This window comes from Aphelocoma coerulescens, chromosome 10 (assembly GCF_041296385.1).
Source record: "Aphelocoma coerulescens isolate FSJ_1873_10779 chromosome 10, UR_Acoe_1.0, whole genome shotgun sequence".
NCBI classification, from domain to species: domain Eukaryota; kingdom Metazoa; phylum Chordata; class Aves; order Passeriformes; family Corvidae; genus Aphelocoma; species Aphelocoma coerulescens.
The window spans coordinates 3371005-3387028 of record NC_091024.1 but is presented as its reverse complement, the minus strand read 5'-3'; the positions used below and the strand labels follow the sequence as shown (position 1 = coordinate 3387028).

At 44.8% G+C, this 16024-nt stretch overlaps 1 protein-coding gene across 1 annotated transcript; it reads right to left on the bottom strand.

Annotated features, from left to right (window-relative positions):
* Positions 1-1760: 1760 nt before the first annotated feature.
* WHAMM (WASP homolog associated with actin, golgi membranes and microtubules) lies at positions 1761-15892 on the bottom strand. Its single transcript, XM_069025530.1, has 10 exons — positions 15245-15892; positions 12196-12369; positions 10717-10867; positions 10062-10231; positions 9216-9381; positions 8087-8274; positions 6597-6683; positions 6417-6512; positions 5530-6043; positions 1761-3222 (listed from the first exon to the last, which is right to left on the bottom strand). Exons 1-10 carry the CDS (start codon positions 15872-15874, stop codon positions 2936-2938), a joined length of 2463 nt encoding a protein of 820 aa, XP_068881631.1. The 5' UTR covers positions 15875-15892; the 3' UTR covers positions 1761-2935.
* Positions 15893-16024: the final 132 nt, after the last annotated feature.

Here is a 16024-nt window from a genome sequence, read left to right as displayed (position 1 = left end):
GAAGCCTGGGCTCAAATCCACATTTAAGGCCTCTCTCCTTTTGGTACTTGCAGGTGGTTTTCTCGAGTGCCCCATCAACCTGTGGCACTGGGACTATTTCCTATCCACCCTCCCCTCGCCCAGTGTGGTCATGGTCATGGAGAGACAGAAAAAAAAAATCTGAGGGCAGCTTAGAAAGGTTTTTTTGAGTGTTCTTACATTTGGGCATCTGTCAGAAAACAAGCTATGGCTTCCCCTGCAGAGCAAACTGAGCCTCAAGGCAGCAGGACACCGAGCTCACCTGGCTCAGCTGGGCACGGGCTGCAAACCTCTCCCTGCCACAGCAGTCAGCAATACCAGCAGCGCCCCGGGGTGTTTATCTGACCTGCTTACAAAGATTTTCAGTGACAGAAACTCCACCACCTTTCCAGGCAATCTGTCCCTGCACCTCTCTGCTCCCACTGTTTATTAGAAAGGTTTTCCTACCATTACCCTGAATCATTTCAGCTGTAATTTAAGCCCCTTATCTCCCTGTGAACACGCAGAACAAATTACTTCCCTCCTCTTTGCAGCAGCCTCTCATGTATTTGAAAACTGCTCTCTCACCTTCTTCTCTTTAGGCTAATGCCAGTGCTTTTGGTGTTTACCTTGGCCATGCTTCCGACATCCAGGAGAATTGGTCATCCAGCAGCTACTCTGCTGAGTAGGATCCATTAAATTTTGGTAGTGAACCAGGCAGTGAGGATTACTTGATAGAAGTGAAATCTTCTAGACCAACCAGAAAATCGCAGCAGCACATTTTCCACAGAGCAGGCCCATTGGCTGTCCAGCAAATGAACTGGGCTTCAGAAAACAGGTGGGTTCAGCAGTTTCTCAATGGGCTTTAAGGATATTTTTCAGCCTGGGATGTAGAGCTCTGTTGAACACATGAGATCAGACCCAGATGAGCCTCAGACATGGTTACGAAAGGAACTCTTAAGCAGGAGAAATCACCGTCCAGTGGTGCTGATTCTCAGATGGCCTCTCCTGACTAAAAGTGCTGCTGTTAAACACACAAAAGCTGTTAAGATTTGCTGGAGAAATTGCAACTCTCTTAATTCTCTGCATACTTGATGCTGTGTTCAACTTCCTAGCACTGCAGTTAGCAACAAACCAGTAAAGGGCTCTGTGCTGCCATTTGGCAGGAGGTAGCAGCCAGGGGGAGGCAGCCAAGCCTCTGCACCCTTTATTCAGCTTTAAATAACTGCAGCACTAAAAGGCAGGGCCTGGGAGAGCTCTCAGCTCTCACCCCAGCACCCCCCCATGGGCTGAGCACCTCTTCTGCCCAGGGTATCCTTGGGGAAGAAATCTCTGCTTTCACAGGACCAAGATTTAGTCTCTGGGAAGTGCTCAGTACCTGGGGTGGATTCTGCCCTGCTCCCTCATGCCCAGCCCCACTCAGGGGGCAGCAGGGTGCTGTGGGCACACTGCCATCGTGCCCAGCTCCCCTCCACGGGTAGCTCCTTGGGAGAGTTGAGTAAGACCTGACCTGTGCTGATGTTCCTTTTGTCCCTGTTTGGTTTGATAGCAGTGGACAAAGAAGGGTTGTTTTTTCTCACATCCAAAGAGCAGTAGGTGCTGGAACAGTAAAAAATGAAGCCCCAGCTGCTGCTTCTGCTTCTCGCATGAAAATTGCTGCATACATATTTACTGTGCTGATTAAACACAAAAAGATCTGCTGCTCTACAGTAAAACAGGGAACTCAAACACTGTATTTTCAATTTTGTTACCAAATTACAATTCATAAATATTTGAGAAAATAAGGGCATTTACATACACCACTAGTGAGAGTGCAGTTGCTGTATGGCTGCCACTTACTATCAAAAGCCAGGGTACATGGTATAAATAATGCTCAGTGCACAGCAGCATCCTAAAATGACAGCACGCTGAATCCACTTCTTCTGTCAAGATATATTTTTATTAAGGGTCAGTATAAACTTCAAAAAAATAACTTGAATAATTTTTGCCACTATCTACCCAAAATAGCAAGTCTCTAAATTCAATGTAGCTGAATTTTGAAATAGTCAGCTTCCAGGCACAATGTAAATACCTGCCATTTTTAAGGCCATCAGGTAATTTAAATTCATGAGAGTAGCTATAAACATGTATTGAAGTTCTCAGTGGAAAAATGCTGCTCTGCATTACAGGACTAAATCCTGAAAAATATTGTAGAAATATTTTGGCTCTTTCTTTCATGGCAACAGGTCTTTGTAAATGTAGATGTACGAAAAACATCTAACATCTAAAAGTTCCCTATACTTAATCTTTCAACTAAAGAAGTAAACTTTTCAGTAATTACTGCAGTAGTGTTTATTTCAAACTTGAACCTGATTTTCCCAATCAGCATTATGAAGCCATCCACAAGTGCACACCTTCTAACACGATGATAAATAGAGTATCCATGTAGTTATTTGACAGTGAGCTGTATTAGACAAGCAAAATGTTTAAGAATTCTCTGGACAATGGAGGTAAGAATGAAAGATTTCAGATTATGCTAAATTTTCTGGCCTGCCTCTGTCACCACAGATTTGCTTTACTTTTATCTGAAAAAAGTTTCAGTTATTTTTTCACTCCTTAAACTTCATTGTGACAGCATTACCTACTGTGTAGTAACAATCTAAATAACATATGTTTCAATCCAGCACTTTAGCTATCTTCAGATGTGGTGGAAACACTACATGGTTGAGCCAGAACACCTATTAGTACAAGCATAATTTGGAGTATGATTTCTCATGCAAAAATATGAATCTGTAACTCCTACAGAAAATCAACAGGATTCTTTTACTTTACAAGACATTTTGGACTATGAGAACACCACACACAATCACACAGTTCTTTCATTTTGAAAGGGACAGTCTCATACAATGAGCAAAATGAGGCACACGCTCTGTTCCAGTCAGTAAGTCTGTTATGTGGGTTAGCTGTCCCATTCTCCATTATTCTGATCATTGTCCTCCTCTTCTTCAGAATCAGCAGACACTTTCTTAATTCGCTGCATGGCTGCCTTAATGCTTCTCTCTAGCTCATTAGGGGATCCTTTACTGACATCCCTCTCACTATCTCGATTCACTTTCCTCAGTTTAACTCCTTGCCTTATGGCAGAGAGGATGTTGTCCTTCATGGAGGCGTAGGGGTTTGGCTGCTCCACCTTGCGAAGGTGAACTTGGCTGCGCTTCAGAGAAGCCAAAACTTCATCCATGGAACCTGCAACAGATAAATCTACTGTTACCAGAAGAATGAGTGAGACAATCACACTTAGGAGGTATGAAGCCCTACCCAAGCGTTCAGGGCTCTTCCTTTAATCTTTGCTAGCGACAGGAAAAAGAATGGTCTGTTCTGGCACAGGCTCTTTCAAGCTCTGCAACAGCAGGCTCTGGAACTGCTTTTAAAAAGCAGTTAAAGCTTTTGTATCTTGAATTGAGAATCCAGTGCCTCTTCATCATTATACAAGGTTGTGCTCTAAGGAAGAAATTATACACAAAGGACAATGCTCTTTTTCATTACAACTTTATGGGCTTTCAAAAATATTTCAGTGAACCAAAAAAATCTCTTGCATTCTGTGTTATAAACAATCCACCATCCCTCCTAGCTTGCCCAGAAGCCTGCTGAGACTGTCAATTGCATTTTTGCTCAGCCAAGAGAAAAATGAAAGGATTTGAGTAGAAGGGCTTGAAAGTGCACCACTGAAGTCATTGGGAGCCAGATCAGGCCCTATGCAGGCAGCTCTTTTCTGTATGGACTTAGAAAACAATTCCTATTTTACAACATGATTTAGATCCCAGGTGTATGTTTCTGAACTTCAGACCATGAAGGACACCATACTGAGAGCTTCCACTAGTCCTCCTGATACACACTAATTTGTGTTTTACTCCTTCTGCTGGATTCTTTGCTGCTTGCTCCAGACTGTCAGACAGGGAGGCTGCTTCCCTGGACAGCAATAGGTCCAGACCATCTGTGCCTCACAGCCAGAAATATTTTTGCCATGCGCAGTGCACACAAGGTTATGTGATTAACATCAACCACTTGAAATGTAACATTCTGCTAAATCCTGTGCTGCCTTCAGAGAATAAAAAGGATCAAGCAAAGATCCACCAGATTGCCTTACAAAGCCTACAAGTAAGAGAGTCTTAAGGCTACTAATTAAATGGGCTGCCTGGTAAAAGATTAGTTAGACAAACAAATTAAAAAAGAAGCCCCTGACTTTTCACGTGCAAAGACATGAGTAGCCCATAACTAACACCAACATGTTTATGAAGCTGTTTCAGTAAGTTCCTGTGGCAGTAATTTAGCAATTACTATTATGGCTACTGATATGATGGCTTCCTTCAAGAAACAGGTGTAAACAACTAATCAGATCTCTCCAATAAACAAAAAATAATTTTTCTTATCAAAAAATAAAGAAAAGACATCAATGTTAGGCTGTGAATGGCAGTAAATATTAGCTACCAGCAAGGCTGTTGCAACAGCAATCAGACTACTCTGGTGTACCACTCCTGTTACTAATCAAGGCTTCTTAAGAGTATCTGTAGTAGAGTTATCCCATGGATATCCCACACTGAAGTCTGCACTGCATGCACAGTAGTTTGCCATGGTAACTCAACTGTGTCTCAGCCCTTCAGCTGCTTGTACTTCCCCACAGCTTGGAAGAACGAAAAACGCTGAACTTCCCCTGGTATTTCTGCCTCTGGTTTGCCTCTTAACTGAGACGATACAAAGGCTGCTTGGATGTATTGTGAAGAGTCGAAAAGGAAAAGGAATGTACCACGTTTAATGACATTCTTCATTCTAGCGTAAGCTCCACTGTGAAAAACAACAAAAAAATTGCTGCCTTCCAGCTTAGATCAATCTCTCTGACATAGTCAAAATACCCACTTGCCTTAGAGATAAAAATAAGCCTGTTAGCAGGATGCAACCAGTGCAGCCTCGGGAGGCTGCTGAGCTCTATTCTCATTCAAACTACTTTTTCAATTGCCGAGTTCAGCCTTCAATTACACCTGCATGATCTTGCTAACAAAGAAAAGGTGTAACAGAGCAGAATTTCTTCCCTAGGAATGTACACTAAAGCTATTCACCTGCCTTTCAAATCCTTGTTGAATTCTGCATGAATTCTCTTAGGAAACCTTTATTTAGAAACCAAGCAAATTGTAAGTGGACACAGGCTGTGAACACCTTAGAAACACAAGCAGCCCAATTACCAGCTCTGTAGTACATAAATCATAAACACTGAAGTGTAGCCTTAGTACAGCTACAAATTTACCCACATTGGTCTTCTGATTGGAGCATCAGGGCCCTGTGAAGTGTCTCAAACAGGACACACAAATCATTGCTACTCATTTAACATCCTGAGCTATGGTCAGTGTTATTATACATACTTTCTTAGACTAAGCTTTCCAAGAGCCTCATTCTCTTGATCAAAAGTACACATTATTCCTGTCCAGAAGCAGAGGGAGGGAGACCACAAAAATACAGGAAATGCATTAAAAAAGCACCAGTTGATGTGAGCATACTTACCTATGCAATTATTTATAGACCTCCTGGATGAGTCATCCTGTTTGTGCAGTGCAGGGCTTTCTGATGGGCTATCAGAGCTGAGGGGCAGGGGTTTATCCTCTGCTGCTGACAGTGTTTTTAACTGGAGAGGTAGGGGGGGAGGTGGGGGAGGAGGGGGCAAGGGAGGAGGAGGTGGAGGAGGAGGTGGTGAGCATGGAGAGACCATCAATTCCTCGCTGTGCTTTTGTTCCTCTGTGTCACCATCAGTAACAAAAATCTGGACAGGGATATCTGCTGGGGTATTCTGACTTAAAGCTTTTGGTTCTTTGTCTTCTACAAGCAGAATGCTCTGTGGCTGCTCGAGAGCTGCCCTTGCTCTCGGTGAGGGTGCAGGGGGCAGAACTGCTGGGGCTGCCCCTGCACTCGATGCAGGTGGAGGGGACAGCACCACAGTCTGCTGAGGGATGCCTCGTGGCAACTTGGGACTGAGAGGCTGGGGATGAGATGTTTTCAGAACAACATGAGCTGGACATTTCTGAAAAAGAAATCATAGCAGGAGGTCACATCTCCATTGGACTGGCCGAAACATCAACCCCAATGACATAAAAAGCCACAGAGCACAGACCTGTCCCACTCACCCATTTGAGGCAGAAAATTCAACCCTCAATAAATGTAAATGACAAAGTATTTCTTTCAAAGCCATTTCCTCACCTGTATTCTTTGCAACAAATTCCACACCTGGAAACTGTATCTTCAGCAGATTTAATCCTCTTTATTCATTACACATAATCCTATTTTAGGCTATCCAAATGGTTATCTCTGATTTGGACCACGCTCACATGTGAGCTATGGCTACTTTCTGACATGTTTTGACACCATTTAGGACTACTGTCGTTCACAGTACTTGCCTCCCTGAATGCTTTGAGCCTCTCCAGTGTTTTCTGACGTTCCTGGCTTATCCAAGCTTTTTTCTTTTTCTCCTCCTCTTTTTGTTTGTCTCTCTTCTGCATTAAAACACAAGTAAGTGAGCCTTAGTATGTGGAAACAAGCAGCTGCCAGATTCCCCAAGGCTGCTGTTTGGTACTCACTATCTGTATGCTGTGATGCTGCTGGAAGCGTTTTCTGCTCTCTTCTGCCTGTTGCAGTCTCTGCCGATGGCTCGCTTCACATTGATCCTGGGAGAAAAGCAGAATTCCTGCAACTCTCAGTCAGTTCACATTTCCTGAGCACCAGCTGTGCCATTAGCTCCTGTGCACAGGCCACTAAATAGCAACCACAGTTGAGTGCTCAGCAGCAACAAGAAAGATGCCTAAGCTCAACTAGTGTCAGCTGTGAGACCCTGATGGCGAAGTCTATGGGACTCCTTCATGGCTAAAGCCAATGTTCTCCTCACCAGCCATATTTTTGTTCATACTGCAGCAAAAATGTATCCAGATGTGACCCAATCCCTGTCTTACATTTTAGTTAAAAAAAAAAGGAAAAAAAGAAAAGAAGAAAGGGAGATGAAAAGAAGAGAAGACATAAGCTCATGCAAAGACATGAGGAAGAAGGCAAGAAGGAAGCTAGCAGGGCACTACAAAAATACAAAGCTACTTTTCGCCCTCTCCCTTATTTGCCATAGCTCCCAAGTACAAAAGCCAGGGAAGCAAAGGTATAGGAAGCCCAATGAATGCCTAGCAAGGGTACTTTCTGTCAGCAACGAGTGCCACAGAGAAGCTGCAGGCTTCAATACTTTCTCTGGGAGTCGCTTTTTGTCTCTGTACAGAGGGGGATTATCCACATGGCTGGACAGGCATTTGCAAATCATGTGGCATTTGGCTTCAGTGTTATACAACCAATAGACAGCAATTAAGTGAATGAAAACAGAAGCAAAAGAAGTGTGTGCCAGGGAAGTAGTTGCAAGCAAGAGACAAAGATGGCTCACAAATCATTTCCAGTGTAACTCCCAGTTTGTCCAGGCTCCTGAGGGATAAAAGGTCAGACAGACTGGAACCTAAACTCTGCCCCAGCAGAGCTGCAGGTGTAAAGCAAACTCATCTCACTGAGAAGGTTCATGAGATTCAACTTGTGTCTTCCTAGTGTTCTGCTCTGAATGGGAAACAAAGGAAAAACTGCCCTTTGCATACAACTGAGAGGCTGGAGAGAGGACTGCAGCTGTTAAAGTTTCCCCTTCCTTCAGTTCAAAGATAAAGTATCAGTGTGTGGGTTGTCCTATCACTGCAGCTTCCTCAACAGAAGGTCAGTCTCCTCCTGTACTGCAGCTGCTTTGGAAAAGGCAGCTAGGACAAAGCTCCAGCTGGCCCCACAGGACTCTGGCAAGGTCTAGCTGATGGGGGAACACCTGGGTCACCCAGGTAAGTTTGTAGTCTCTTTCTAAGCCAGAGACAAACTTGCACCACACCATGGAGTGTAAAGCTGGCTTAAAATCCCATTGCCCCTCTTTCTGCTTGCAGGCCTTGGCACTGAGTCATGAATTATCTTGTACGCACCACCCAAACTTCCCTAATGGCTTCCTGTCCATCCCTTGTGAGTCAAGGCATTAGCTGAAGAAAATGCTCATCTCCAGGACTGCATTTACTTTTTTGTTCCTGAGGTAGGCTCTCCTCGCACAGACAGTCCCACGCTTTGTCTCCAACTGCTTAGTCTTCTGCCTCAGCACCGTCATTGCTGACAAGTTAGCGTAATGTTGTCCCATGGTCTGTTCAATGACCTTGAGCTCCTCAGGATTTTCACATGTATCATAGTAAACAACTTCATCCTGTTTCTCTAAAAAGGCATTTGGCATTTTTTAAGAAACCAAAAATTGCCACAGTTATTTAAACATTTAAAGAGCTAACGACATTTTAAAAGCCACTGAAGGCAGTGAGTTAGTTATGAGTAAGTGTAATGCTCCAGAGCCAAGCTGGGTCCTTCACAGTCTTATGCAAACATGTCACCTTACTCACAGGGGTGCTTTGCAGGATCAAATTTATGCTGTTAGCATTTGTTATTTAGCTTCCTCTTTCAAATGTCTCCCTGTGTTTTAACTCCTACCTTCACCAACTGCAGTTTTCCTGGAAAATGGAAGACTGTTCTGATCAACACTGGGTGTCTTATTTTACTACTTACGGTGCTTTAGTTATGTAACAAGTGGCAGCAATGTTTACTTCACAGTCTACATGGTAACAGAGAACTCATAAGCACAAGTAAGAACAGGACTGGTGCTGAATTTGGTATAAATGTGTCACAAAGAGACACTTAAACTGGAAGATAGTAGTATTCAGGTACCATTCTAGCTATAACCACCTCTTTTTGTCATTACAGGATGTATTTTGTAATTTCTACATGTTAGATTAGAACAGATTATGGTGAATTACAGGACCTATTTCAGCAGGTTCACAATATCCACAGTCTCTGTGCACAGCTATTAGAGCAGTTAAGCACTGTCAATACAAATTATTCCATGCTAAACCAGGGCATGCACATATCACAGCTGCTGGCAAGATGAGCAACCAGTGTGGCTTTTTTTTTAAAAAACTTGTGTTATCAAATTAGGGTCTAATGAATCAAAAGACAAAATATCAGATGGTGCCACAGCATTAATGTTTTACAGCAGTCCTTTCTCCTAGCAAGACCCGAGCAGTGATATCCATTTTTTAATTGAAAACAGAGCAAGCTATGTCAATCCTGTGTTCTGAATATGTGCTTAAATAATACTTTATTCTCACCTTTAATCTGTCTCTTTATAGTGTCCAACTGTACAATAAGCAGCATCTCTTCGTGTTTCAATACTTCAAGCTGTACATTATATAATTCCAGCTGTGTTTCATAATACTGTATTTCCAGCTCCTCCACTACACTCAAGTTCTCTTCTTGTTCACCAAGATTCTCCATCTGTAACAGAAAATAAAAAGCATTAGTACCAAAATATGCACACATGAAACATGTCTAGATGCACAAATGCCTGTAAGGAGCCTGGTCTAACTGGCAGCTACTTTGGTATGGAAACAACAGAGCATTAGAAATGGCTTGAAGCAGAAACTCAGAGGAGCAGAGGGCCTTATTAACCTAAATAAAAATTCACCTTAATTTACCTGAAGTTTACCAAGAGAGACTTCATCATAATCTGCACAAACGATACTGCTCCTGAAAACAATTATATATGGTACAGTACACTAATCCTGGAAAATGAGTATCAAATACTCCTAGCAGCAGTTAGATGGCATCACAGATTAATAGTAAATAAGTATCTTTATTTTTCAGTGTCCTCTGAAGATAATAACTGGTCTTTATCTCCCTAAAAATCCTAACCATTTCAAAGGTTAATATCCCAAATGCTCAGATAATACTTGAACTGTAAAAGCATGTATCTTAAGCTCTGCTAAGTGTCCTCAAACACGCAGAAGCAATTAAAAAACTGCAGACATGCATTTTCCACAACTTAAAACCATGCTGAAAACCTAAATTTTTTCATAGACAAAGACTTCAAAAGCCTACTCCCATGACCATTTTGGTAGGTTTTGATCAGCCCTTCAAAGGACAGTGACCCAAAAGGAAGCTTTGTAAGGTCTTACGAGTTTCTGAATGCCAGTTCTCTTCTGTTTCAGGCACAACTCTCTTGCTCTCAGATGCTGAAGGGTTTCTTTTGCTAACATATATTTCAGATTTTCTAGTCGTGGCAAAGCTGATGCCCAGGTGGTTTTACCAAATCTCTCCTCATCTTGTTCCATCTGTTTGTGCATTGCTGTAGATTAAAACATGGCAGCAAAACATGAGAAATGCAGTGTACTAATAGCCCTTGTGTGTTTCTGAAGTATTAAAAATGCTAATCTTATTAAACGATTTCTGAAGCTTTAGAAATTACAAGATTACCAGGTTGAATTTGTGATCTTAGACATGTAAGTAAAATACTTCACTGTACCATGGAAACATGCCCTAACAGTTGCACAGCAACACACTGTTCACATGCTGAAATCCTTGAGGCTTGCATGCCAAACATTAAAAGCACCCATGGATTTTGTGCAGAGGTTTGCAGCCACAGGTCTCAGGCAAGCCAAATCCAAGCTGTAAACCAAATTGGTTAAAAGATATAAATCTTAAGTGAATAAAGTACTTCCTTCTTAAGCTGGACACTCACCCAAACCTCAGGTTCTACACAGAGATAAGAAGAGCTCTCAGTCACCTAAGTTAGGTATTTACACAACCTTTTGTGTAAATCATTCTGATTACCTGCCAGAGCCTTTACAGTTTCCTTGAAGTAGTTCACAGTGATATCCTGAATGGAGCACACAGCACTCTCAGCTCGCTTAGTCCATTCTTCAGCATCCTTCTGCAAAGCTGCTACTCTTCTAGGCCCCAAATTATCATACTGCAAAGATTTCTGCAAGGACACAAAATTCTCAGTTACCGTGTGGCTTCCACAGAGGTGCAGCCACACTATGCTACACTTGGGGACATTTCAAGCATGGTGGCAAACATGACCTTCCCCTCACCTGTCACAAAATGAATCACTGCTCATGCCTATTTCTCATTCTCTAAGCTAAATCAGGACCTTTGTCTCCCAATCCTGACCTCACATTTGGATTAATTTACTTTAAAATATTTTCAAACTATTATCTTTAAAACCATGTCCAACACAAGTGTTTTTAGTTGTTACTAAAAGTAACTCAAACCCACTGTTATAAGTGCAATGTTCTCTTCTATTTTTCCCCCACGTGTTGACAGCACATTGCACCAGCAGGTTCTCCAGTTTGGCAGTTTTTCCTCACAGGGACAGGGATACAGAAAAGAAACATAAGAGAATGTTTTCAAGTCCACAAAGGAGACAGGGGTACAAGCCTAGTATTCAAACATATTTTTAGAAGAATTATATTTCAAATGAGCCTAAATATCCCTTACAGGGTTGGGTTTTTTTAATACAAACTTTGCCTCATTCTTTCCAATTTCCACTTTAACTTTCAGAACAGTAAGTACATTGAGCATTTTACTGTCACAGGTTTAGACCTTCAGCATCCAAGCACCTTAATCTAAACATAAAACTGTTCTGCTCTTTTTGAGAACATTAACAGCTCACTTTAATTTTAACACACTATTTAAGGAAAATCAAAATAGTAAATGGCTGTCATTTCCAGGGGCATTGTAATTTTCAGGATGTGCTTCCAGTTTAGGATGCACATAAAACAAAGTGAACACAGTGACAAATGATATGTTTTAATCTGCAGTCCTAGCAGGTAGCAGTAATAGAAAACTCTTTTGAGTGGGAAGGTCTTGTTTGTCTTCCACTCTACCACCATAACTGAGTTAATCTGGTGCAGCAGCATTCCTGGAAGATGACATTCTCAGTGTCACAAACTAATCCCACAGAAGGTGGCACAACAAAGGCTACTTAGATCACTGTAAATTCAGCCTCCCAGAGAGTAAACCCCAGGGAGGTGGAGCCTGGGGATATTCTGCTTTTAAGTGGGACACTGGTGGGAAGACAGCTGCAGTTCTAGTCAGGCCCTTATCATGGACTCCAAGATCCTGAGTGGCTCTGCCCTAACTCTGAATTTGTCAGTCATGTTTGGTGACTGACAGCTTTGGCAGAGGAAAAAAAAGCAGGTACAGACAGAAGTAGGGAATGTTCCATGATTTGAGCCTAAACTGCTCCAAGAGCAGCTGAAGCCCCACAACATAGCTTGGCCTTTTGCTTTGTAAAGGCAGACTTACCAGGATTTCCAGTTTGTACAGAGTCGCCAGCTCTCGCATATCTCTGAAGGGCTGCAGTAAATACTGGTAGAATTGTGTTGCCATGGTGACCAAATCCTGATAAGCCTCATCTTCTTCTTCATAAACCTTCATCAAAGCCACCATTGTGTCAGCACTTTTATGCTGCTCCAGAACCTAGTGGGATAAAAGGTAAATCAGACACGGCTGCTTTGCATTCGTGTGTGCTGGATGCTGCTGCCAGGCTCCGGTGGGAAGGACCTGTCCTTCCACAACCAAGACTTCCCACTGCACAGGAGCCCTGTGCCAGGCATTCTGCAGCCACCCCAGCTGAAAATACCTCCAACACCACACTGTTAAAGGCATTAATTGCTGCACACTCCATTAGGAGCCTGCAAGGAGCATCCTGCCCAGGGTGCCCGTCAGAAACATTCTAATAACTGTGTGCAGATGATTTGGTTGCTGCTTTTTATAAACATAAATGGGAATATTGGGAAGTCTGTGTACTGGAAGGACAAGCAAGGTATTCTTAAACTAGCTGTTGCATTGCTTCCACAATTACTAAATGACTGCTAATGACTTTCTGGATCCAGAATTTCTGACTTCAGGCACAGAAAAAAAGATTGGCATTTACTTCTGATACACCCTGCAGTTAAATTCCTTTAACATTTGTGTAATTTATAATAGCTTATTCTAACCTCAGTTCTAGTGGTATTACACTTTGTAAGTCATAATTCTTCCAGGGAATTACTGCCTTTCCGATACACTACGCTCTATTTATTTCCTTCTATGACAAAATAAAAAGTTGGGCATTTCCCCTCAATTGCAGTTGTTTACTGGCACCAATCAAAGCTTCAAAGATTTTTCTTTGACACCAGCTGGCAGAGACCACGGCATGCTCTACATGCCAGGATAGAGTGAGCTGGCTGAGAGAACACAGCTAAGTTCCACTGAGAAACAGACCTTCCTGGAAGGACAGTGTGTGCTCTGCAGCTCCGTAAAGAGGGAAGGGGATGGGAGGGGTGTGTGTGCTACCAGCAGTGAGAAAAACCATTAAAAGAACAGGCTTGGTTGTGTTGCAACTGAAAGCACTGAAATTAAACCATCACCTTTGCTCTTGCCAGCTGAGTCTGGGTAAGACAGCAGAGTTCCCACATATGGGGGGACTTCCCCCCAAAAAAATCAGTGGAAGTCAGCTCAAGGGCATTTCCCACCCACCCTGTCTGCAGGCCTGGCACAGACAAGACAGAGAAACAAGAGAATCTGAACTGCAACATTTCTGATAATCCCGTAAGTGTGGCAGCCTCTTAGGCCTCCCCAGGAGCTTATGGTAGCTCACACAGAGACCTAGGGCCCACCTGCAGCAATTTCACAGTCTGCTTTTGCCCCACTATGGAAGCCAAATACAAATGCAACAGGCTGACTCTCTGATTTCCACTCTAAAAGCAAGTAGTGAGGCTCATGCTGCTCCTGGAGAATGCTTAGAGTGAGTAAAAGGGAAGTATTAGTGAAGGACACGAATGTAAAAAGGAAAAAAGGATGCTCTGGTACTTCAGGTTGGTTTAATGTCTATTTCTTGAATCTCCCATAACTTGGTCTAGACTGCAGTATAATGAATTTATGTCCCTGTTAGGCCTGCAAGTACACCACCACTCTACAACGTGTTTAGCCATATCTAAAATACAGCTGGAAACTGCAGAGTAACTACCAGAGGCACCAAGTTGCATTTCACCACCAAGCCCCAATGGCCACACGGCCGAGCATGCTCGTGCTGCTCCCAAAAGAACGTGGTGGCTAGAACGTGTTTCTAACTGGGCTGTGAACTGTTCCAGTCAGTGACAGACACTGACTTTTGTATACAACAAGGTACATGTTCATGTAAACTAAAGCTGTGTTTTTAAAAACAGTGTCTTCCTGAAAAAGTAGTGTTGTTACAGCTGTTAGACTGCAATAGGAAACAGAAGGCTGAAGTCAACTGTCATAACTTTCCTCCAAAGCACAATCACTTTCATGAAATACCTTTCAGCCTACTTTGCCAGAAAAAAGAGACTGTAAACAGGTACTGCAATAAACAGCAGCAACACACTGGTGAGCCTGAAGTCTCTGTAACTCGTCAACATTCCGATGTCCTAACTGCAACTCTGTTACTACACACCACCCCTAGAATTCATGCTTACAAGAAGAGGAAAAAAATCCAGTAACACACCTACAGCAAGAAGAAACTTAAAGTACCAAAGGAAGAAAGTGCTAACGACATCATTACTTCATACAATCATTGGGGCTAAATTTGACACTTATTAAAAGAAAAAAAACCAACAACAAACCCACAAACAATTTCTTTGAATACAAGCCACTTATCTGTTATAGGACCAGGGTGAAGTTTGGTCTTAATAAGGAATCCCCCAGTTGCAAGCATTACTGCAAATATGTAGTCTGAGACCTTCACAGGGAGGTTAGAAAATTAGCACATGATTGTATTCTCCTCTTTGGTTACTGTTCCACCCATTGCCCAACACTGCTGGATGTTTTCAGCAATGTGTTTTTCTAGGAGTGCCTGCAGCTTAAGTAAGAGCCCCAAGGCCTTACAGTGACTGCCCACCCGGAGGTGGCTTATTCCCCACTTAATAAAGGTGCACTTAAAAGACCAATGACAGTACTTCAGAAAGTTGACTTGGTGGCTTCCAGACAATAAAAAAGTGTTTGTGTAAGCACAAATCTGGACACTTGACAACACCACAAGTTGTTATCAGTGACTTGGCCACCCTTGCTCACGTGAGCCTGGCAAATCTGCCTTGATCGATGAAGGTCCCGCAGCTGCAGTGGCTGCCAGGCTTATCATGCAACTCCCGGCGAGCGAGGGGTGCCGAGCTGAGACTCAGACAGCTGCACCCGAGAGCTGAGCTGCAGCACCGAACAATAAACACGGTCCTACACCGAGGGGCCCCTTCTCCTGTCCGCAGGGGGTGGCCCGGCAGCCCCCGGCCCCGCAGCTCTCGGGCCCGCCCCGCGCCCGCGGGCCCCTCCGCCCCGCGCCCGGCCCCGGGGCCCGTACCCGCCGCAGGGCCTCCTTGGCCCGGGCCAGGTGGCCGCGCAGGGCCTTCCCGCGGAGCTCGTGCAGGCTCTCGAAGTACTCGTCGTCGCAGCAGCGGTCGGCGGCGAAGAGCGCGTCCAGCACCACGCGGCCGCCGCAGAGCTCCAGGGCCCAGCCCAGGTAGAGCTCCAGCGCCCGGCACAGCTCCTGCAGCTCGGCCTCATCCGGCGACGCGCCGCCGGGGAACAGCACGGCCCAGAGCCCGCCGGCGGCCGCGCCGGGCAGCGCGGGCGGCAGCTCGGGGAAGGCGGGCTCCAGGCGCGGGCACACGGCCGACAGCTGCCGGTGGACGCCGCGCAGGGCCGGCGCCGAGAAGAGCCCGGCCCAGCTCTGCGGGGCCTGCGCCGCCGCTTCCGCCCGCCCGTGGCAGGTCACCGCGAACGCGCCCTCCGCGCCGTTCCAGCCCACGAGGAAGCGGAGCCGCGGCGGCGGCTGAGGCTCGGCGAAGGCGGTGTCGCGCACGGCCACCCACCCCTCCAGGCTGTCGGGCTGCGGCTCCATCGCGACAGCGGCGACGACGGCCCCGGAGCGAAACAGAAACCGAGCGCCGGGCGGGGCCGCGAGCGCGTCACCGGCAGCGCCAGCGCCCATTGGCGGGAGCGGGGGCGCGGCCACGGCCGGGGGCGGGACCAAAGGGGGCGGAACGAGGAGGAGGCGGGGCCAGGGCGGCCCTCACGGCGGGCGTGGAAAATAAACAGTGCAGCAGGAAAAGGTGCGAGAGGGGCGGTCCCGGGAAAGGCT

Bases quoted from the DNA above. Each gene is read 5' to 3' on its own strand.
- WHAMM (XM_069025530.1), bottom strand. From the start codon at position 15,874: ATGGGCGCTGGCGCTGCCGGTGACGCGCTCGCGGCCCCGCCCGGCGCT. The intron at 6,044-6,416 runs GCAAGTACTGTG...TTTCTTTTTCAG, and splicing joins GGCTCAAAGCATTCAGGGAG to AAATGTCCAGCTCATGTTGT. The intron at 3,223-5,529 runs GTAAGTATGCTC...TATCTGTTGCAG, and splicing joins GTCTATAAATAATTGCATAG to GTTCCATGGATGAAGTTTTG.